Below are 24,943 nucleotides of genomic sequence, written 5' to 3'. Positions count from 1 at the left end.
TCCGAGAACAGCACAATCCTCATGGCCTACTGCCCAATCACAAAGTAACAAGGTGTGGGTGTTCCTGAAAAAACAAGCCTCCCCTAAGCAAACTTCAACCACCACAGGCTCCATGTGACCATATTCAGCCTATTATGGGGCAGAGTATATTTTCAAATCAGGGAAGATCCTTAAATTCCCCTAGGCTCATTAAGGGGCAGGGAAGATCTTCAAATTCCCATTACCATTATACTACTTTATGGTCTTGTGATTCTCAAAGAGAAGGTTAGAAGCCACTTGCAGTTAGAATGATCAGGGAAAGCTTTACAGGAAAAAGGAAATGGGATGGGATCTAGACATTGGAATATAAGTAGAACTTGGATGGGGTAGAGAAGAAAAGTAAACCAAAAGATTCTAGAAAAAGGAACCAGCCATTAACAAAGGTATAGTTACAGAGAAGTGTGAGGTGTATCAGAGGAACAAAAAAGATAGCAGTGTGACTGGGGCAGACAGTTCTTGAAGCTTTTAAGGCCCTGAACACGCTATAATTCCAAGGCAGAATTGCAAATAACAGCAGCAAAGCATTCTGCCCTCTGCCCCTATGAATGGTTGATGTAGGCATGGTCTGTTTGAAAAATATTTCTTTATATCTTTGTAAAATAATGACTGGATATGAAGATTTTTCTGTCCACAATGCCACACAGTATCTTTTTATCCAAGAACCAAAACTCAGAGGCCAGTTGCTTGCCCAAGTGTGATAATATTCCTAATTGGGGCTGCTGAAATTATCTACTCCTTCTGCTTCTCTGTTCTTCTACCCTTTAATGTCTTGTCTTGGTCTGTGTTTTAATCTCTATGCCTACTGAGATCTATAAATCATGAATGAATAAAAGGACTAATCTTTACATGTGCACAGTGGTTACAGATCTATTTGTCATATTTAGGATTGTGTAGCTCTTAGACACACACTGCTAGCAGGATGGTAAGCAACTCCTCCACAGCTTCTCCAGTATAAATGCACCTGAGTTGTCAGAGCAGATGAAGCTGTTAATAACCACCACTGTGTTCTTCACTCAAACAGTGAAGCAATAAAACGTGGGGTGACAAGAAATAGGGAAGATGAAAAAGCCATAAGTAGATGTGCAGCTCAATATAATATTTCTTAAAATTTGTCATGAGGTATCTTCAGGATTTAAGCAGTGGGTTGATCTGCCTGGCAGTTGTACCAGCTGCTTATGTTTCATATAATCACAAGTCTGTTATCTTCTATTGAGACATACATATGAAAGCATCCTTCCCAACTAAGCTGCATCGGGCAATAAGCAAAATCTAAAAAAAATCAATAAATATTGCTCAAAGCTGGATCTGGAGATGAATTTTACTTTTAATGAAATTCAAGACTAAATTTTAAAAAAAAACCCACAATATGCTAGTTAGACTCCTTGGAATTTTAGATCATCTTAAAAACCAGTTATGTAGCAAGGAAGAAATGTCAGTAGCAATTCATATGCCTAATGTTGGAGAAGATCTAATATTATTAAGCATGTGGGCATTGGTTAGAAAACAAATTAAACTCATCCTGTATATTTACTTATACAAAGGTTTAATATTTTAGCAAAAGTACTTTCTGATCTTCAATATTTTGTTTCCCAAAGTTGGCATTTATTCACAGTCAGCTGGAATTACACTTGGAGAAGGGTGATAACTACTCAAGTACTAAAGGCACCCATAAAGTGTCAATAAATTGCATAAGCAAGAGGCTTTGGCTGTCTACAGGTGTCACAAAGATGGATTGTTCTACATCAAAGAGTTTCTTAGGCAAAGCTTTAGACTAGATAGCAAACTGGAATTCAAAGGTAATGGAGAGATTCCATTCTCAGTGGACATTGCATTTGGGACACCAAATTAATTTACCTTGTCCAGCTCATGGGGGGCTCATTTATTACCTTAAAGGACTATAATGTAGTTGTCAAGATGTACTTGGACTTTTTACAGCTTCATCTGTGGCATTTTCCCATAGCCCATGCCTAATGCAGATGCAGTATAATTTAAACAGCTTTGTCACTCCTCACACAGAATCTAGAATTTTGCATCTGAATAAAGAGGATTTGATGTCAACTCAACAATAAGCATTTATTAAGTGCCTACATGTGCCAGGCACTGTGCTAAGAACTGGAGATGCAAAAAACAGTCCCTTCCCTCAAGGAGCTTACAGTCCGATGGGGAAGTAGCATGCAAAAAACTGAGTAGGAACAAGATATATAAGGATTAAATGGAGATAATTAACAGAGAGAAGGCAGTAGCTTTAAAGGGGACAAAGAAAGGGTTCTTTTTGAAGTTGGCATTTGAGCTAAGATTTGAAGAAGTCAAGAGACGGAAACAAGGAGGGAGAGAGCTCCAGGTGTGAGACTCATGATAACATGCAATATATTGTAACAACAAGAGTGTGTATGAATACATATATGTGTGTATATACATATATGTGTGTGTATGTATAGTTAATAGTGTGATCTTGTTATATAATACTGCAGTAGGAAATGAGGAAGTACACACACACATTTCTTGTGTTTCCTTTCATCTTTTTTTTTAAACATTATTTGCTAAACACTTTGCTAGGTTATAGAAATACAATTTCAAAAATTAAGAAGTTCTTGTCCTCAAGGTTTTATTATAATGGGCTGGGGGAACAATACATACATACATACACACATACACATTACCCATATACACATACATGCAAATACATAGATACACATACACTTTTGTGTGGTGATGGGGGAATGTGGTGCATGAGGAGTTGATCTATAGGGCAACCAACTGACATATTCTTTCCAAGAACAATGTTAGTATTGATTTGATTATTAAGTCCAGGGTAAAAAGAGGGCAAACTAAGGACCCAAGAGAAGAAGTGACTTTCCCAAGAAGGCCACAGAACTGAGTAGTGACAGAATCAATGCTTTGTATCTTTATTTTTTCCCACTACACCATGCTGCTAAATCCATAGTATGGAAAGCTGCTTTATTATGAGGTGCTATAATCATGTTTTAAGATCACTGAATTTCCCCAACTGATATAATTAGAAATTAGGAAAAAAAATTACATTAGTTTTACTTGTGGATTAGGAAAATCCACAGGAATCAATCAGTCAATTAATGCTTTTAGACTAGGACAAAGTAAACTTGCACTTTCTTTCCTAAATAGATTTATATTTCAAGGTGTTGGTTTTTTCCACCCCTTTTTATAGGAATGTCAGCTAAATGCAAAATCTGGAGTCCCTGTCCCAAAGTGCCCTGCCTTGAACATGACTAGCTCTGGACGTCTCTGTCCCCGGAACAGCTGCAGCAGTAGTGAACTCTCTTTGTCTAGCACATGTAGTGAATACTCCAGTGGCTCCTCCTACACTTGGAATGATGGGAAGACTCTCAGTAAAAGGGTAAGACCAATGTTCCAGGCACAGTAACTGCATGACAGTACCTTGAAAATATCCCTAGTTTCATGGAGTTGATAATGGAGTGTATGGATCAGCCATGGATCAGAGAGAAGTTTCTATCTCTATACACCTCAACAAACATAAAGAATGTATTTGAATAGAATTAGAACATAAGCTCTTTGGGTGGCTAAGCAACAGTGAATAGAGCAGCAGCCCTGGAGTCAGGAGGACCTAAATTCAAATCCATCCTCAGACACTTAACACTTACTAGCTGTGTGACCTTGGGCAAGTCACTTAACCCCAACTGCCCCGCCCTCCCCCTCTGCAAAGAAAAAAAAGAATGTAAGCTTTTTGTTGTTGTACTTTGTATCTATTCCTCAGCACCTAGGAGAATGCCTGACACTTAGTAGGCATCTATTAAAATCTTATTGATTAATTGATTGCCAAAATAAACTGAGATAGACTTATTCTATATCCTAAAGTGACAAGTGTTGAAATACCTTTGACTGGTTGATCTCTCTCTACTTTTCTTTGGTTTGAACTTCTTCACTAGTAGTACTTTTAAAAACCAGCACATTTGAAGTTAAAAGAACTAGGTGTAAATCTCAGTTCTAACATTTACGAGCTTAGGCAAGTCATTTAAGCCAGTAGTGTCAAACTTAAATAGAAAAGGGGACTGTTTACAGTTTTACAACTGTTGTAAAGGATCCCTTATGCAGTCATATTTTGATTTAGAAATTATAACATATTAACATTATATTCTATTGTATTTTCTTTATTTTATTAAATATTTCTCAGTTACATTTTAATCTGGTTCCTAGGGAATCATCTTGGGGAAGCTTGCAGACTACAATGCAGCCTACAGGCTGTGTGTTTGATACAATTATTTGATCCAGTGAATGGCTGGATCTGAAGGGACAAGGCAAAGTTGGGAAGAGGGAAGAACTTTGCTTGTGTGTCTTGGTGTTTCCTGTTGAGTATAGAAGGTTATTAAGGGATAAAAAAAGAAATCACTAATTAAGCAAATCTGGCACTTTTCTGGGATAGCCAAGATTAATTTAGCAGTTTCCAATTTGTATTATTCTCAGTCCCCATCATGTAGAGAAGGGATTAATAAATATGTGAGTTTCCTCTAGGTAAAGCATGAAAACTGAAAGGAATGAAGAAATTCTGGAAACTTTCACTCTAGTACTGTGATGGAAAGGCCAGTATGTAAAGGTGGTGCTGTCAGCAGAAGCCAGAACAAAAGCTAGACTGTGCGACTATGTTGTTCTTTTCTCTGTCAAGGGGAATGATCATCAAACTAGAAAGGAGAGAAGAAAAACTGACAAGACAGAACTGAAAACTGGGACAGATAAGGAGACAGATACTCAGTTGCTTTATTTTATGTAACCTGCTCCATATTAATTGCAGTACTGAAAGAACCTGCTAACGTGATTAGAAAAGCAGAATGAAGAAATGCTTTTGAATTCAAAAAAGAAATTTGGATTTTGAAATCTAAATATTGATCAGCTTGACATCACCTCATATATTCTGCTATGCAGGAAGGAAAGTAGAGAATTCTTGGAGCCAGCATGTATTCACTAAGCATAACAGGAAATTATCATTTCCCCCTTTTGACAGTTATCAATATGATAGATCATAGATATTATAAACACATACATATACACATGCTATGTATACATATAAGAATAGATATTTGGGTTTCAGCAAATATTAAAACAATATTATTACTCATATCCATGAAGGGAAGATGGAGACATGTGGACCAGATAAGGTATTGAGTTGGGTTGATTTATAACTGACAGACCATATAAAAGAATATTGATAAATAGATTTATGTCAATATCAAAGGAGTTATATATCAATATGCAATATGGTTGTTTCATGCTTTTTCTATTTAAAATATTAATAATTTAATAAAGACATGGATGTTTTTGCTTATAAAATAATGCCATTTCAATGAAGCTGGGTAGGATAGTTGATTCTTTAGTTGAAATAATCAACAATGAAAAAGATTTAATCAAAACAAAATCCTAGCAATTCTAGTAATACAAATTGTAAAAGGATGAATGCAAAGTCCTGCCCTTAGGTTCGCAAAATAAGCTAAGTGACTATAAGATCAGAGAAACATAGCTAGAAAATATTTCTAGTGAAAACAAAAAGGAATATATTTTTTTTGTTTGGTGACCTGGCTGATTAATTTTTTTAAAAAAGCAAATTCAAATTCAAGCTAAATTAGTGAATGCCAAATGTTTAAAACAAGAGAGTTGATTATCCACTATACTCTTTATTGGTCACACCACACCTGGAATACTGAGTGCTACAAAACAAACAAACGGAAAACACATGGTTAAGATGGAAAAGGCACTTGAAATCATGATTTACAAGAATTGATTGAAAATGTCGGAACTAGTTAACCTGACAGAGAATGCTTAGGGTAGAGATGATATCTGTCTTCAAAATATTTTAAGGGCTATCATGAGTTAGATTCATTCAACTTATGCTTTGTGCCTTCAGAAGGCAGAAGTAGGACCAGCTAATAGTAGTAACAAGAAAACAGATTTTGTGAAGGTGTTCAATAATTTCTTGCAATGAATGGGAAAATGGCTTAGATGGTCTCTGGGGTCCCTCCTAATTCATATTTTATCCTTCTATGATTTCAATTAAATGATTAAGATGCAAAAGTGACAGATATTTCAGGAGACATATAAACAAAGTACTATCATTCATAAAAAGGAGAAATCACTTTCCGGTGGGTGAAGGATGGCATGTCTTTGTAGTGTTTTCGTAGTATTACAATTGAGCCTGGAAGCATGGATAGGAGGTCAATAGGTAGAGATGGGAGGTTATACAGTAAGGGATATTTTAGGATTCTCTTTTGCTCTATAGATTATATAGAACCAGGGAGGGAAATAGCATGTACTTTCTTGTTTCAGGATTATACAAGTCCACCCTTAAGAAATCTCTTTATCTAGAGTGTTTACTAGATGTAAAACATAAAACTTTATGGTATAATGGGACAGAAACATTTTGTCCTAGTTCTTGCCCATATTCGAGTTTTTCTTTAACAAGACACTTAACTTCTCTATACCATACAGATCTTCATCTATAAAATGGACTTCAACAGCAGGCCCCATGATGAGGTCCTGTGACTATCTAGATTAGGTGGTATTATTGGGATGTAAAAAGATGAATTTTTAAAAGAAATATAGGAAAAATTATGCATTCAAATGAATGTAGTCCTTAGTAGGCTATACTTATCCCAAGGATACTGCCATTTGTTACACCAAAATCTCAGAGAAATATTTTGTTGCCTTTGGAGTCAATTTCTAAGCCACCCAAGAAAAATATTCTCGCTATTTTATAGATGCATGCCAGTTTCAACTGGAACCTTTATTCTCCAGCTAGTTGACCTACTTTACTCTCCAAATAGGTTTGGTTTGGGTTTTTTTTTCCCTAAAATCAAGTCCATCCCCAGATAATGGAGAGGAGCTACCTTTGAAGAAATATTCTGAAGGGAACTTTAAAGAAAGGGTTCTAAAAGTGTTTGACTAGAGGCAATATCATTAAGCAAATTTGCAGATTCATTGAAAGGGACAATATATTTGGACATTTAAACTTTGATTTGTTTCAAAATTAATCATTATTTTGTAATGACAACTTATGTAAATGAATTCATATAACTCACATGAATTACTTAAAAGATCTACAGATATATTTATGAATATTAGAAGGATTATGCGAATAATGATTTATGAAAGACCTCTGGCCCTTTGCTTTATTTTTAGAACAAGCTCTAGGTGGCAACAATTTGTTTCTTTTTCATGATATTCTGATGCTATCTACTTTTAAGTCTCCTATTGCTCCCATTGGGCAAGTCTAATCCACTCTATTTGCAATAGCTATTTTCCAAATTGGAAGAAAAGGAAGAAAACAATGAATGAGCCACAGTGGAAGATATTACCTGATGATGCTGGGGAATTTTTATTTCATCCATATGGATTTACTCAAAGGATGGGAACTGTATAAGCCAAAAGGAACACATTTGCCTCCATAACTACTAGAAAATAGATATCAGAAGGCAGGCCCACCATAATCTGACTGGATATTATCAAGATCTGGGAAAAGATTTTAAGCTTGAATATTAAAGCTTTTTTCCTCTTGTGATCTGATTCTTAATGCAAAGTTCAATGCATTACCAAAATTGCTACCATCAAGTAGTTGTTCAGTGATCTTCAGTGAGGGTCTGAGGTCTTATCAATTTGGGGGGGGTGTGGAAGATTAGTGATGTTTTCTGTCTCTCAGGTGATTTCATGAACTATCTAGTCATATCAGACTCTTCTTTTCTACTAAGTATTTTCCTTTCTTTTTTCTTTTGCCCACCTTTTTTCACCTGGGCAAGGCTATCTTATAGAGAAGACCATGGTGCTCAAAAGAGATCTCTTCCCTGAGTCTATCTGCACACTTTCAAGAAACTTCACATAGCTTGTCATCAAATATTCTATTAATAACATTTTAAGGGGCACAAATTTGTAACATCAAAAGCATATCCCTGGTTCCCAAGAAAATATCAGAAAAAGTCAAGTACTCACATATACATGAATACAGAGACATAAGGTCATGTAGCCAAATTTGCTATATTCTTTTGTAAATTTCTTTTTGCATTGTATAGAAGCAAATAGAATGAGAGTATGAAACATATCATACTTATAGCATGATTGTGATACCACTATCCCACATGTGTTTTGAGTTATTTTCCTAGTAATGAAGATGGGTATGTGCTGATTCCTCCTTACTTTCCCCAAATCCAGACACACACAGTTGTTCATCGGAAAGATTGGCCGGGGTTAGTAGTATATCTGGTGATCAAGAAACAGAAAGAAACTTATAGTGCTTTTGGGATCAACCCAAGACACTACCCTCATTAATACTTTCTTCCAAGCAAATGAAGACTAGAATTATAATTCTTATTTCTACCTCCACTCTTATGGACATACGGAGAACTGGAATTGCCTAATAAGACTCAAGCTTCATTACTTCTTTCTCCTACTAAGAGTGTAAGCCTTTTCTTTCCTCACCTTTCCCTCTTCTTACCTTAATCATTTCTCCTGATCTTTTTGCAAGAGATAAGTATATCTTCTCAAATTAACCTATTGATCTTTTCCTAGATTTTGAGGTCCAGATATTATTTATCTGTTTTCACTGGGAATATCTTGCTCTATATAGCAGCTTGCAGGAAAAAAAAATCATGAAAAATCACTTGTTAAACACATAGAATTTACCAGATATTGTGCAAAGTACTGAGAGTAGCTATAAATGTAAAAAGGAGATATACCCTTAGAAGGGTATAGATGCAGGGCAAAAGACAAGGCACAGTGGTTCTTAGGATGCAGCAGCAGGATAGATGGCATGACTATTCATTTCTCCTAACAAGCTTTCTACTCTCTCTAGTCTTCAAATAGTCAATTCATAAGTATGTAGTAAGTAAGGAATATAAGAATACAAAATGGATCCTTAATGAACTTAGAATCAGGTTGAGAAGGTAGAAAATAGGGGATGGCCCTGATATTTCACTGGTTTAGGGAACTGCCAAATGAGGAAATTCCTTCTACCTCTACAAGTCAGCAGTTTCTCTACAACTTATAGTCTCAGAGAACTGCCTAGGGCACTGGGAGTTTAAGTGACTTGTGTGAAGGTCATACTACCAGTACATTTAGAGGCAGAACTTGACCCCAGAGATTTCTAGCTGGCACAGAAGTCAACTCTCAATCCATAGAGACACACTGCCTCCCAGTTGGAGAGATAAGAAACATAAAATAATAAGAATATATATATATATGTATATATATATACAAAGTTAATCATACTTCCCAGTAGACCATAAGGTCCTTGAAAGCAGATAGGATGCCATTTTAAAGCTGTTTCTTCCAAACCTGGTACAATTTGCATATATCAGGTACTTAGTAAAAGTCTGCTGAAGCATTTGTTAAATTCAAGACAGTAAATTCCAGGGAAGGTTAAATATGAGAGAGACAGACAGACAGACAGACAGAGAGAAAGACAGAGAGAGAGATTGTGAAATAGAAACTACAAGGAAGGCTTCACAGAGGAGGTGAGGTTTAAATTGGTTAAGGGATGCACAAAAATTGTAAAGTTATTAGCAAAAGTAGAGAGGTGTTCACAGAGTATAAATTGAGCAAGTCTGTAGCTTAAACAAATATGGCATTTTCAGTCTCTCATAGGCTATTTTTTTTTCTAATCTCTTTCTGTTCTTGTGAATGCAACTATCAGGATCATGGACAGGTTTAAAATCCCCAAGCTGTGACAGCTTTCTCACTGGTGATTCTATAATAGCTATGACTCCCTAATGGGATCTAACTCTTTTTCTAAGGATTTGGATCACCCAAGAACACTGACCTACAGCATCCTCTTTTAGTACTAGAATTAGGGATTTTAAAAAATATTACGTATATCATTTAGTTAACACACCTGCACTTGTTCATAGCAAGTTATTTTTTATAGACAAACCTTCAATGCCAGAAAACATTCAGTTGACTTATAAGCTTGAGATTATTATAGAAATCTCAAAAATATCATGGCTCCAGTCTATGGCATCATAAATATAAATATACTACGAATCTTGGGTTTGTGTATATACTTTTGACACATACTATTTGTGGTCAATACTTGTTAAAGAACCATATCTGATAGAATTTAATTCTCTGCACTAAGCATTAGACACTTGATCTTTCCCAGAATGAAAAGGCAGACCTCCTAGACCTCACTTAGGTTTTCCTAAGTGTCTGAGTATGATCATATTCTTTAGGTTTGATTTTTTGAGGAAAGAGAGCAGGATATTCCTCCTAGTTCACATTTGTTCAAAAAAGAGGAAAATTGCAGGGGGACAACTAACTACTAAGCCTTCCTTCTGTAGCAATATGCCTCATTCCTTTAAAAGGCCAAAGAGATATGTTTTGTAAGCAGTGGTGAGGGAAAATATGATTCACTCCCAGAACAAGAACAGGGAGCAGGGAGGCGGCTAGCTGGCACAGTGAATAAAGCACTGGCCCTGGAGTCAGGAGGACCTGAGTTCAAATCTGACCTCAGACACTTAACACAAAAAAACTAGCCGTGTGACCTTGAGCAAGTCACAACCCCAACTGCCCTCCAAAAAAAAAAGGAATAGGGAGCAGACCTTTTCTCTGTACTCTGCACATGGTAAATGCACTCAAACTAGTTTCTCCCTGGGGATTATTAGGTCTCTGTTCCAGAGAGGCAATGAAGAAAAGAATTTTAACTTATTTGGGTCACTAATTTTATTAGAGTACTAACCATAAATTTCTGGACGTCTACCTGAATATTGGGAAATTACTTTTAAAAATCTTCACTGGTTTGGGGCGGCCAGGTGGCTCAGCGAGTAAGAGCACCGGCTCCAGTGTCAGGATGACCTGGGGATCAAATCCGGGCTCAGATACTTAGCACCACACCCAGAAATAACTGGCCGTGTAACCTTGAGCAAGTTACTTAACCCCGATTGCTTACCAAAAAAAAAAAAAAAAAATCTTCACTGGTTTCCCAGTGTTAAATGAAAAACTCTAAACTTAGCATTTTTTTTTTTAGCATTCAAGCCAATCCTTGACCCCAACCTACCCTTCGAGCCTTCCTTCCTTTGGTTCTGTCAAAATAACATGTTTGGTACTCTCTGAACAGACCTTGTGCCTTTCTGGCTCTGCCTTTTTGCCCATGCTTTTCTTTCAATGCCCTCCTCTTATTTTTCCTTGTATTTCAAGATGACTCAAATTGCACCTCCTCCATGAAGCCCTCTCTGTCACTCTAGCCAGAAATAATCCCTCCCTCCTCTGTACACCGGGAGCACTTTGTTTCCATTTTTATTTGATAACATTGTGCCTTGGTTGTGTTCATGCCCTTTTTCCCTTACCAGAATACAAGCTTCTTGAAGACAGGGACCTGCTGTTCCCTGCAGTGCCTTTCCCATTGCCTTGCACATAGCAGGCACTCAGTAAATATCTGACTAATAAATGAATGAATGGCTATATCACCAGGACATGCCAAGCTCATTGGCTACTTTTTTTTTCTTTTAAAGATATTTCCAACCAGCTTATTTCATTGTCTTCTAATATTTGCCTTTTCTCCCTGACAGTCATCAATTAACTGGGAAAAAAGGATTAGCATTGCGTCATCCCTCCCAAGTGACTTCACTAGTCCTGCAGATGAGCTCCCCTCAACGCGTATTAAGGAAAGCCACATTTTGGAAGGGCTAAGGAAGCTGCAGAAACGAAAAGTATTGCTTGAACCACCTTCTATAATAACCAAATGGGGTTATAAAGATTGTATGAACTCAAATGAAGGAATCTATTCCCCAGGAATTAAATGTGGCAGCCATAAGGAGCATCCTCATTGTATGTCAACAGAAACAGGAAGCACATGCAAAAAGGACACAGAGGCATTCACTTATGACTCTGATTCCCATGATGATGCAGATGATGAAGCTTCCTCTTTAGCCTTGCTTCATGAAATCCCAAACAAAGACCACAGGCTGCACTGTAACAAGTTAACTCACAGTGTTTCTGATAGTCTATTTGGTTGGGAGTCTAGTGGAAAAAACTTTTCAGAAAATACTTCCTCTGCTGATTTCAAGGAAAAACCTGAAAAATTGATCAATTTTGATAGCAACTGCCTATCAGAGGGAGAGTTATGCCCAAACATGCAGTTGCAACGAGAAAAAGACCTGCCTGGTCTAGGCCATATGGACCTTAATCTACAGCTTTCTGATACTGATGACTATGAAACCCTTGATGAATTACATATAGAAAGTGGTGATGAGAAAAGTCCTTCTGACGTGTTGGTAACTCCTAGTACTCAGTCCTTTGACATCATGGTGGGGCATGGAAAATCTCAACTTGTGTCTTCCAGTAAAGAGGAAAAACAAATTCCCATTTCCTCAGATAGCAGGCCAAAGACATTTAGTTTCATTAAACAGCAGAGGGTCATCAAAAAGACTTCCTCTGAAGAATGTATTACTGTAATATTTGATGCTGAGGATGGGGAGCCTATTGAATTCAGCTCACATCAGACTGGAGTTGTCACTGTTACTAGAAATGAAATTTCAATCAACCAAGCTCCAACTGGGCCCAATGCAGAATACACTGAACTCTTACCTCAGGGAATCACTAATTTGCAGCTAGGAATGAATGCAAGAGACTACACCATTTTAAAGGCACCTGAAGATGAAAAGGAGAAAAGAACTCACAAAGATATCATTGGGACTGGAAATACAGGTGTTCTTGCGATGCCCACAGAGTCTTTAAGCCCTGGAAGATCAATACTAGAAAATACTCAGCGACAAAAGGAAGCCAAATCAACACATAACATAACATACCGAAGCAATTCTGTGTCTTCTGTGTCCGTGGGTATGAACCACAAACAAAACCTGACTAAAATACCGAGCAGGGGGAAATCTTTGCCTCAGAAATCAAAGGTAACAGATCCCGATGATGCATCTGTCCCCTCACCTCCTGGCTCCATGGCCCTAGAAAAATCACCAGCCTTACTTCCTGTAAAACTCTCCAGGTTCCAAAAAGCCCAGAGCCCCGTACATCATTTGCATCTACAGCCTGACTCCCATACCCCCAAACAGCCAAAGCTGCTTCCTCACAGCTTCAAAAATCCTGTCAAGAGTGACTGTGTCAAAGGCTCTAAGAGTTCTCTATTATTGCCAAGACCCCTCATTGAGCCCACTGACTATGGGGAGCCCCCAACCAAGGAGAAGCACTATAACTTGGGACCAGAAGAAATGGTCAAACCACCTTCTCCACCTCCCCCTCCAGGCAGGTCAGCTTCACTGCTGATCAGGCCTAATTATGAACATTCACCACCTTTACCCAGCAAGCCAGGAACCAGTGTCCCTAGTGAAATGGCAAAGACCACACTAAAGTCCTCCCCACTGAAAGCATCCCCAAGTACTGTCATTTCTTCGAGTCAGGCTATGCCTGAAGTCCAGGGAAAAAAATCAATCATGGCACTCAAAAAACCTGACTTCTCTCACCCCTCATCTATTGAAGAAAAAATGATCCAAAGCAGATATACAAGTCAACTGTCTTCTAGTACATTTGCTGTAATTGGTCCAGGCCCTCCAAAAGTATCTCCTAAGAGAGGTTCTACAAAAGTCTCCAGTCACCAAGCTACTGGAAATAATCAAGGACTTTCTGAAACAGGCTTACAGACTACCAAGAATATTCCCTTAGGCTGTGGACCACTAGAAATGCCTCCCTCAAAAAGCTCATCTCCGGGAAGGAGAGGACAATACAATGACTGTCTTTCCAAATCACCGAAGTCTCACCCCATTAGTGGGAATGAATCAGTGTCATCTCAGGTTAATAGTCCCTCATCATCCCCATCCTCTAAAAGTCATGAGACCATAAACAACATCCAAGGTTCTCATGACAAAGGACTGAAGACCCGTCTCCCTGTGGGACTCAAAGTACTTGTAAAATCCCCTCAACCACTCAGGAAGAGTTCCACTGTGCCAGGGAAACAGGAAAAGGAGAATATAAATGCGGCTTCCAAAAGCTGTGCCATAGCAAGCAAGTCCAAGCCAGAAGAATCCTTGGATCTAACAAGAGTTGTTACCACAAGTGGTGAATCAAATCTGTCAGCGATGGATTTAGACGTGAAAAGCAGTTTTGCTTCAGGCCTTGCCCCTGAGAGCACCCTTCCACAGTCGCCTGAGAACTACCACATAGAGGCTGACAGGGGAGATATATCAGAAAACAGATTTATGAAGAGGTCCACCTCTTCCAGCAAGCCACACTTAAAACCAGCTCTAGGAATGAATGGGGCCAAAGCTCGGAGTCAAAGTTTCAGTGTTCATTCTGGAGAAAAGCCTTCCACTGCTGCCTCTGAAGGTCTTGGTAAAGTACGGACTCAAATCATTACCAATACAACTGAGAGAGGCAATTCTCTCACTCGCCAGAACTCTGCTACTGATGGATTCACAAACAAGACAGCTTCAGGGTCAATCACAGAGAACCTTTCAATATCTACTAAGCCATTGGAAGATTCTGATTCTCGGCAAGGATCTCATGGAAGTACAAACAGCTCCAGCAGCCAGCATGGTAGTCCAAGCAAATTGCCTTTCAGGGTTTCTCCCAAAATGGAAGAGATTCATAATGTATCCAGGGTTGAAACACACAGGTCACCCTCTCAGGGAGACTTCCCAACCATAGCTATGCCTGAGCAACAAGGCAATGGTCCCTACAGATGCCTTCCATCCCCATCATCACCCATTCATCTGTTAGATCAAGCAAGTTCCCTTCAAAGTCCAAGAAGGACTCAGTGCCTAGGTCATCTTGAAGCAAGCAGTACACGTAAGCAAGAAATCCCTGGGAAACCATCAAACACCTCTGAAATGGGAGATTTAAGCCAAGATGCCCCTGTCCCACCTACAATAGAAGAAAAAGTCATGCTCTGCATTCAGGAAAATGTGGAAAAGGGCCAAGTGCAAACTAGGTCTTCCACTGTGGAGGGTAAACAAAAGTCGGGGCCCTCCATTGCCAGCTGGTTTGGTTTTCGAAGGAGTAAACTCCCAGCTCTGAGTGGCAGAAAAATGGACATCTCCAAAACCAAAGTAGAAAAGAAAGATGCAAAGAGTTTGGGATTTGGAAACAAACAGCAAAAAGTAGAGAAAAAGAAAGACAAAAAAAAGCCTGACCTGCACTGTGAGACAGAAAATGAACTCAACAGAAAAACAGAGATGGGAGATGTTCCAGACAGTGTCTTAAAAAGCAAAAGGAATATGAGAACTCCACATGACATTCATGTCCAAATGAAGTTTGAACAAAAGAATAGACTCAGTCCTGCCACATGTTTGACAAAAGACACCTTTATGAAAGAACTTTTAAACAGGTAAGTCATTGATCTTCGCCATGTTTATTTTATTTTATTTTTCTGGAAAGGAGGCTGCTGGGAAGATAAATGCAATGGAAACATGTTTCCTCAACAGAAATCCACAGTAACAGTCTTTTATACATTAACAAGAATTTAAAATTAAAAAAAATGTTAGCAATAAAATGATAATTTCGTCCATGTTACTTTGTTAACCAAACCAATGGTCTTTGAAATTAAAGAATGGTAAGTTTTATCAAAGTTGTTAGAATTTCAACCTACCCCAGGAACCATGAATGTTCGCATACGGCATGAAATGGAAGAAATTATGCATACATTTTTATGTATGCAGATCTCATTGATTGTAAACCAGAAAACATACTTAGTAAATTTCCAAAAGTAATTACATTTTCGACTGGGGGAAGGGAGGGGAGGGGGCCTTTAACAATAACCATACATTGTTTTCATTTTGCCCCCTTAGCAATTTTCTTCATAAAAACATAAAGAATTCAATGGGGAAAACTAAATTAATCCACTACCTGAAACTGTAAGCAACATATTTTGTGAGAACTGGTTTGAAATATTTATCAAATGAAGGTATAGAAACAAAAAGGTCTAGGAAGGTTGTTTTAAACACTAAAGAAATGCGTAAAGTAGTGTGATTGAAGAAAGGCAATGTGATTTATCAGAGAAATCACTTTCTACCTGCAGAGTTGATAAGAAAGCAGTTCAACAGACAGAAAGTGAATCAAATAATGTTTCCTACAGGAGTGTGTCTAAGGGCAACTCCCAAGGCTCCACTCTTCCCAGCAACTCTATCAGCACACAAGGAAACCACAAGAAAAACAGCAAAACCAAAGCTGATATGGAAACACCGAATGAAACCCTGGTAAGTTCCTTCACATGCTGCATCAGCCTGATTGTATTTCTGTGTTCTGAGCTAGGATAGGGCCTTTCCATCCAAATAGACAAACAGCACTATAGCAACTTGATTACATAAATAATAGAGTTAAGAGATTGGGGTGGAAGGAAAGGAGGGAAGAAGGGATGAGAATCAGTACAAGACCCTGGCAGTTTGATTATTAACTGGGCAATACTGCCACTTGTAATGATCTTCCATTTTCTGCTGGTGAGGACTTTCTCCAACTACATATACAAAATGATGGCATAATCACAGTGTGTTCCCATCAAAAGACACCAATGTACTTTCCTAAAATTATACCCTTGTGCTGGAAATTCCTTATGTTGATCATCTCCAATATCAAAAACCGCAAAATGGAGCAAATTTGGTTGGAGAAGTGGAAATGATGAATATTAGCTATGGTTGATGTCTTGGGGGTACATTTTGTATCTTTTTTAAGAGGACTCACATATGCCAATTCAAGCCACTCCAAGCTGGAAGTGCTATAAAATTTGAGGAAGACTATTTGGAACTTAGTTGCACACATCATTTTTATCTCTTACTATTGAAATGAAACTATCAATGAATAGTTTCTCTAAATGAAAGCCATATATATCTTCCCAGGGTGTGTTAACTTTAATCAGTATTTATATTTCAAATTGCATTTGTATCCATATCCTATCCCCATAGTCTTTTTTGCTCAAATAATTGATTTTGTCCTATTCATTTGCTCTTCATGGAGGATTTGCAGCATTTCTACAAAAATTCTGTTTTTTATTGAAGGAATATATCCATAAATTTTTTTATTCTTATAAAAGAAGGCTATAAAAATATGGCAGTTGCTACCATTTTCTGAGAGAAAAATTTGAAATATGAAGCAATTATGCATTTCTTTGGGAGATACTTCAAGGGAGGAGAATGTTTCAAGCATAATCATAATGGGAATTGGAAAACCTATTAGCTTCATTATTGATGTTTAGAGTTCTTAAGGTTAAAGTATCACAGCCATACTTAAACTTTAAGCAAATGCACATTTTTATTTTTCATTCAAATAACTATCTTGACTCAAGGCAGATACAAGGTCATTTTTCAAGCTCTCAGAAACAGTATGCAGACTGTGTACTTTGCAAAACTTTTTTTTTCTTTGCTCCTGGCTTGCATGGTATCATCTCTTCTTTGAAAATGTAGATGTCCCCTGCATTATAAAACTACAAATTATAAGCATATCTAAGACTGCCCTTGTAGTGTCACTGAAAAGGAAAAAAGAGAGAATGAAAGTCTGGAAATGTGCAATATGCCAGAAATTCAATCCAACTGATCTAAAACTTTGATAGCACCGTGGAGCCCTTATCAGAGCCACTCAATTTAACTATGCCCCATTTAATATGGTTCTGACAGCTTAGGGTATATCTTCACTGTACAGAAGTACAAGAAAGAAAAAAAGACACAAAAAATCCCTGTACTTTGCTTCTACAATTTCATCTTTACTCTCTTATTATTTCCTAATGCTGAAGTAATTTGCCATGCTTTTTGTCTCTCCCCCATACATTCTTTCTCAGGGTAACAATAAGACTCATTTAGACCTCTTAGAATATCTTTAAGAAACAGCACACTTATTTTTCCTGTGAAGTACCTAGGTTACCCAAAGTATACATAAATGATACGGATGTTAATTTTTTTAGTTGGTTATTAAGGTCAAATTAATCATGTATTAATTATTAATTATTAATAATTATTAATCATGTGTTTCCATCCACAGTAGATGAAATACTTTAAGCTGAATACCAAGCTATCTAGTTTCTTTCTGAGAGTAAATTACATTTTAAAAAAATATCTCTTTATACCTTAGTGTGATAATCTATGGAAATTGTTAATTTCCAAGAAAATAATGATTGTTTTCACCTGAAATAGTGGTAGAACCATAGTGAAAACCTGTTGTACATTTTGAACATAAATTGTGAAGTAGGACCTCACAGCTAAGCAGTATGGTAGAGTTGCAAAACACTAGAAGAAGAGCCAGGAAACCTGGGTTCTGACTAATTTAGCCCCTAACTTGCTGTGTGACTTGAAGGGAGTCTGTCACTTAATCTCCCCTAGGAATCATTTTCCTTATCCATACAATGAGGAAGTTGGACTAATCACCAAAGTCCCTTCTGCCTCTGCTATTCTTAGAGGCAGTGTCCTTTAGTGGGGGAGAGAAAAGTAGTGGGAAGATAACTGGTATTAGGAACAGATGGCCTGAGCTTATGTAGTCACCTAGGTCTCTGTAGCTGTTTCCTCATCTCTAAAATGGAGACAATTATACTTGTACCACTTACTTCATCGGGCCACTAAGGAAGCACTTTATGCATTTTGAAAGTGTTTTGTAAATATAAGTAATGATCATTCAATCCAAAAACATTTATTAAGCTACTTCTATATTCCTGGCAGGTAGGGGGTACAGTGAATAGAATATTGAGCTTGGAATCAGGAAGATTCATCTTTTGAGTTCAAATCTGGCCTCAGATACTTACTAGCTGTATGACCCTGGGCAAGTCACTTAATCCTTTTTGCCTCCATCTCCTCATCTGGAAAATGAGCTGAAGAAGGAAATAGCAAACCACTCCTGTATCTTTGCCAAGAAAGCCCTAAATGAAGTCATGAAGAGTCAGAAACATCTGAAAAATGACTGAACAACAGCAGTATGTTCCAGGGATTGTGTTAAGCACTGAACATACAGACAAAAATAAGAGTCCCTGCCCTCAAGGAGTTTATACCCGTGTTTCCCCGATAATAAGACACTGTCTTATTATTTTTTTTGGACAGAAAAACACCAGAGGGCTTATTTTAATGAACATTGACAGCAATTTTAATAAACAGGTAAATGTGAACAAAAAAATGTACCTTTATTCAATAAGCAAATCACTGGGGAAGAACAGGATGACATGCTCACTGCTGCAGCTCTGATTGGATGCAGCTCGGAGCACAGTGTGCGTTTCACCCGGGGCGTGGGGGGGGGGACGGTGCATACAGAGGGTACTGTAATGTAGCATGTAGCGCAGGGGATCACCTTTACTACAGTAGCAATCTCAATAGGGCTTATTTTCGGGGGAGGGTTTATTTTACAGGAATCTTACACAGTAAGGGGAGGGCTTGTTTTGGGGATAGGTCTTATTATCGGGGAAACACGGTATTATGTAACAGTGATTCTATTTCAATACTAAGTTCAGTGAATAATAGTAATAATAATATCAAACAGTTATGTAATATTTTAAATATTATTTTAATACAATATAATACAGTAATAATATAATATGATATAATTATAATATAACACAATAAAATAATAGTATTTTAAATCTCATTTTATTCTCATAATAACTCTGGGATGTAAGTGCTACTAAATGAGAACATTGTGACAGAGGGAGGCTAAGTAACTTGTGAAAGGTCACACAGTAAGTTACAGAGGCAGGATTTATATTCAGATCTTCCTGTCTCTATCATAGGTTCCCAAACAGGACTATATAGCTCCCTACAGGCTCCCCTGGGGAATGATGGGGGAGGGGCAGTAGTAGTCTCTGGTGCACTTGGGGGGTGTTAAATATAAGGGGATGGTGGAAGCATAAGGAAAGAAGAAAAGAAAAGAAAATTTTGAAAAACCATTCATACATATTTCATCTATTGTGCAAGAATTAAAGTTGTAATGATTACATTATTTCCCAGATAAACACACAAAATGCAAAGTTATAACCCATCAGTGGTCAAGTCCCCCAACAGGTCTTGACAAGTAAGTATTAGCAGAGGAGTGTGTCACACATTGTTGGGAAGTTCAGCATGTATCAGTAGGAATATGTATATGTAATAACTTGTTTATAATACTATTCAGTTAAATATCCCAGTATTGCATGATCAAAAATACAGAAAAAAAATCCACAAATATACAATAAATTATTGAATTTGAGGTGTCATTTAAAAATATATTTTATATATTTTTTAAATAGCACAAGTTATAAAAAACACTAAAGGGTTAAAGAAAGTAGATTGGGGGGGGGCTCTGAGTATTTTTTTAAAGGGGACAGTAAGTCAAATAAGGGGACAGTAAACCTCTACTCTAGATTTAGCATTCTGTCCACAGAGCCACCAAGTTGTCTTAGTTTGAGAGTTTTAAGTTGGATGGTCTTCGTTTCAAAAATTTAAGGAGAATTTGATATCTGCTTGTTTTAAATTTTAAAGTATGATTCAGAGAAATTGTCATAATGCTTTTTGCTTGAAAGTTCCAATTCACACCATACTTACTTCAACTTAAAAATCTGATGACTCATCTTTAATTAAGAGACCACAAGGCAAGAGTATAATAAAAGGACTGAATTTGAAGTCCTGAGGATCTATATTTAAATATTCTAGCTCTACTACTTTGTTCCTGTGTTACCTTGGATAAATACTTAAAATCTCCAAACCTCAGTTTCCCCATCTGTATAGTGAAGGGGATAGTGTAAGTGATATGTAAGTTCCCTCAAAGCCCAAATCCTATGATTAAAAACCATAAACTAAGATGTACAATCCCCTTCTTTAAAGAAAAGAAACTTTCATCATTTCAGTTAATCTTTCTCTCTATGTTGTTAATACTAAAAGATTATTTCCATGCATATTACAGACACATTCATGCAGCAAGCCTTTATACAGATAAAAACAATAAATCCATTCTCAACATTAATAGACATGTATTAAAGAACATACAAAAGGGGGGCAGAGCCAAGATGGCAGAGTAGAAGCAGGACCTCTCCACTGCTCCTGCTTCCACCTTCCCCAATCCATGTAAAAAGGGGACTCTAAACAAGCTTTGGAGCTGCAGAACCCACAAAATGACACAGAGAAGCTAACCTCCCACTGAGGAAAGCCCGGCAGGAATCTGCCAGTTCAAAGCTCTGGGAGCCGAGCCCAGCCCCACTCTGAGGCTTTAGTCCCAGGGCGGGCCTGACCAGCCACAGCAGAATGGACTCCAGATCAGCAGCAGCTGTGGCCCTTTCCAGATTTATCAACACACAGATGTGAAGGACAGAGTGAGAGGTCAATGCAGTCTGGACTTTGGGACCAATAAGTGAGAGTGCATGGCTTTTGTCCCCAGGGCGAGAAGCAGCTGAGGTGCCAGCACAGCCAGCCAGCACCACGTGACAGCTTCAGCTCCTGGCCTGCAGAGTGTAGGGGGACCAAGCACAAGTCTGAGGGGTAATTGCTCTTGCTTTAACCTGCTTGGATCTGGATTGCAGTCTAGGGTGGAGGTCCTGGGGTGTATGTCCAGCTTGCCAGAGCGTGTGGAGACCTCAGAGAGGGTACCCATCTAATACCTCCAGCAACTGAGAAAACCCCAGCATTTGGGATGAAAGCTCCCCTGTCTGGTGGCAGAATCCTACTGTGGGAAAAAGCCCAGGTGTCAAGTGACTGAGGGGCGACATGACCAATCAAAGGAAACAAAGCAGACAGAAAATTCCAACATTACACTCCTATTTTGGGGACAAAAAGGAGCAAAGCATGGAACAGGAGGAAGACAGTGAAGTCAGAACTCCTGCACCAAAAGCTTCAAAGGAAAATACGAGCTACTTACAGGCCATAGAGGACCTTAAGAAGCATATAAAAGAAGTGGAGGAAAAATTGGGAAGAAAAGTGAGAACAATGCAAGAAAATTATGAAATGAGAGTCAACAGCCTGACTGAGGAAAATGACACTTTAAAAAACAGATTGACTCAAATGGCAAAAGAGACTCAAAAAGGCAATGAGGAGAAGAATGCCTTAAAAAGTCGAATTTGCCAGATGGAAAAAGAATCTCAAAAGCTCAATGAGGAGAATTATGGTTTCAGAATTAGATGGGAGCAAGTGGAAGCTAATGACTTTATGAGAAATCAAGATGCTGTTAAAGAGATCCAAACAAATGAAAGAATAGAAGGCAATGTGAAATATCTCATGGGATAAACAACTGACCTAGAAAATAGATCCAGGAGAGATAATTTAAAAATTATTGGACTACCTGAATGAAAGCCATGATCAAAGTAATAACCTAGAAATCATCCTCCAGGAAGTTCTCAAAGAAAACTGCCCTGATGTTTCAGAACCAGAGGGCAAAATAGAGGTTGAAAGAATCCACCGATCACCTCCTGAAAAAGATCCCAAAATAAAAACTCCTAAGAATATTATAGCCAGGTTCCAGAATTCCCAGATTAAGGAGAGAATATTACAAGCAGCCAGGAAGAAACAATTTGAATATTGTGGAAACACAATTAGGATAACCCAGGATCTGGCAGCTTCTACACTGAGGGATTGAAGGGCTTGGAATATGATATTCCGAAGGTCAAAGGAGCTGGGATTAAAACCAAGAATCACCTACCCAGCAAAACTGAGTATCATGTTTCAGGGGAAAATATGGTCATTCAGTGGAATAGAGGACTTTCAAGCATTCTTGCTGAAAAAAACAGAGTTGAACAGAAAATTTGACGTTCAGATACAAGAAGCAAGAGAAGCATGAGAAGGTAAACAGGGAAAAGAAATCATAAGGAACTTATCAAAGTTGAGCTATTAACATTCCTACATGGAAAAATGATAATTGTAACTTATGAAACTTTTCTCAGTAGTTGAAGGGAATAGAAATATATATATATATATATGAGGGTATATGGGCATATGAATATATACGTGAATGTGTGTATATATGTTTACATGTATTCATAGATAGAGAGCACAGGACCAATTTAACAGGAAGGGATGATACTTAAAAGGTGAAATTAAGAGGTGAATGAGGAATATAATGAGAAGGGATGGGGAGAGAAAAATGGGGTAAACTATCTCATACAGAAGAGGTGAGGGGAAATGGTTACAATGAGGGGGAAGAATAGGAAGGCAAAAGGGAATGGGTCAACCTTATTCCCATTGAATTTGGCTTGAGGAGGGAATGAAATGCACACTAAATAGGGTATCTCATCCTACAGGAGAGTAGGGGGGAAGGGGATGAGAGGAGGTTTGATGAAAGGGAGGGAAGGCTGGTGGGGAGGGAAGTTGGAAGCACCTACTTCTGAAAAGGGAGGGGATCAAAGTAGAGAATAGAACAAGTGGGAGGTGGGATAGGAGGGAGGGAAATATAGTCAGTCTTTTACAATATATCTACTATGTTATTGTTTTGCATTAGCCACACATGTCCAACCTGTACTGAACTGCTTATCTTCCCAGTAAGGGTAGGTGACAAGGGAGGAAGGGAATGAATCTGATATTCAAAGTTTTAAAATCAAATATTTAAATATGTATGTACGTGTGTGTGTGTGTGTGTGTGTGTGTGTGTGTGTGTACTATTATCAATACTATTTTACATGTAATTGGGAAATAAGATATACAGGCACTAGGGCATAGAGATCCACTGGAAAAGTCAAAAGGGGTATGGGAGAAAGTATGGGAGAGAGGAGGGGATATCCTGTGGGACTGCTTATTTTGGGGGGGAGTGGGTAGGGGAAAAACGGGGAGAAAATTTGTAACTCAAAATCTGGTGGAAATGAATGATGTAAATCAGAAGTTAATAAACCATTTGAAAAAAAAAGAATGTACAAATGTTCCTTAATGCTTTGCAGAACTGAATCCTTTTCTCTTTCAGGATGGTAATTAAAGGATTATGTCTTCATCATGCTTTAACTTACCCACAGCAACTCTAATTTTTATATAATTTATGCAAAGGTTATATTGCTTTGTACTTTTATTTAAATTATATAAAATTAGAAGTATTTTAAAGAGGAAAAGAATAGTATTCCCTTGATGAGTTAAAGCAGAATCATGATTTAAAGCTGGAATGGACCTGAGACCATCAAATCCAACCTCTTCATTTTACAAATGAGGAAACTAAGACTGAGAGAGCTTAAATAATTTATCAAGTCAAACAAATAGTAAGTATGAACATCAAGTAAATAAGTCAAAGATTTGTGTACTTTGTTTTGAAGCCAGTCATATCTTCTTGTAAATTTCAAAATGTTTCAGAAACATAAAGTCTCAAGGGAGATTATCCCAAACTCCTATCAGAACCACCATTGGTCAAGAAAAGTTAGCAGAATTAGTAAGGTGATCAGTACTATAGGCACACACACATATGCATGCATATCTAGATATGTAATATACTCATATATATATGTATGTCATGCAAAAGAAGAAATAGTCATTTTATCCTCTCTTTTTTTATTCAAATAATGTGTAGACTTCTTTGTTCACCAGTATTCTATACTCTGAAAAGACAAAATGCTAATAAAAAGGCAAAAAAGAACCATTCCATGAGGATAGTGCTGCCCAGATAAAATAGCAGAGAATCATGACAACAATTGCACATCAATCTTCTCTTAAGCCCTGCAAAACATTGTCACTCCAACGTTCTCAAAGTGAAAGATTGTTTTTTGACACTAATCATAATCATGCATGTTTTACCCTTCATAATCCATAAGTAATGCATTTCTAAATAAATTAGAAGGCAATGACTCCCAAGTTGTTTTCTTCTCCTTCAAGGATACCCCACAATCTAAGATATTTTATTTCTCCTTTCTAAATGAAATTATAAATATAATGTGACTTTGGGGAAAACTCTTAAGTTTATGGGAATTCAAAGAGGATATATATAATGAATCCAGTGAAAAATTTATATAGAGACTTCATCCAAAGAATTATCAATTCATTAATTCATTTAACAGTTTGGAGTTTGTTTGGTCTTTTTGGAGAGGGAAAGCAAGCCA

At 37.6% G+C, this 24,943-nt stretch overlaps 1 protein-coding gene across 8 annotated transcripts in view; it reads left to right on the top strand.

Moving 5' to 3' along the window:
- NCKAP5 (NCK associated protein 5) overlaps positions 1-24,943 on the top strand; it is a 1,185,533-nt gene that overhangs the window by 1,043,113 nt on the left and 117,477 nt on the right. For 6 of the 8 annotated variants that reach the window (XM_069067791.1, XM_069067792.1, XM_069067790.1 and 3 more), the window contains 3 exons: positions 3,224-3,412; positions 11,574-15,337; positions 16,028-16,205. In XM_069067791.1, the coding sequence (XP_068923892.1) occupies positions 3,224-3,412; positions 11,574-15,337; positions 16,028-16,205 (4,131 nt within the window). The remainder of the gene's footprint in view (positions 1-3,223; positions 3,413-11,573; positions 15,338-16,027; positions 16,206-24,943) is intronic. The other 2 variants (XM_069067793.1, XM_069067796.1) reach the window with 2 other exon arrangements.

This window comes from Petaurus breviceps, unplaced genomic scaffold (genome assembly GCF_028583685.1).
Source record: "Petaurus breviceps papuanus isolate PSGF00001 unplaced genomic scaffold, PetGlider_PUasm1.0 90752, whole genome shotgun sequence".
NCBI classification, from domain to species: Eukaryota; Metazoa; Chordata; class Mammalia; order Diprotodontia; family Petauridae; genus Petaurus; species Petaurus breviceps.
The sequence above is the reverse complement of the archived record's forward strand: the minus strand, read 5'-3'. Positions and strand labels throughout refer to the sequence as shown.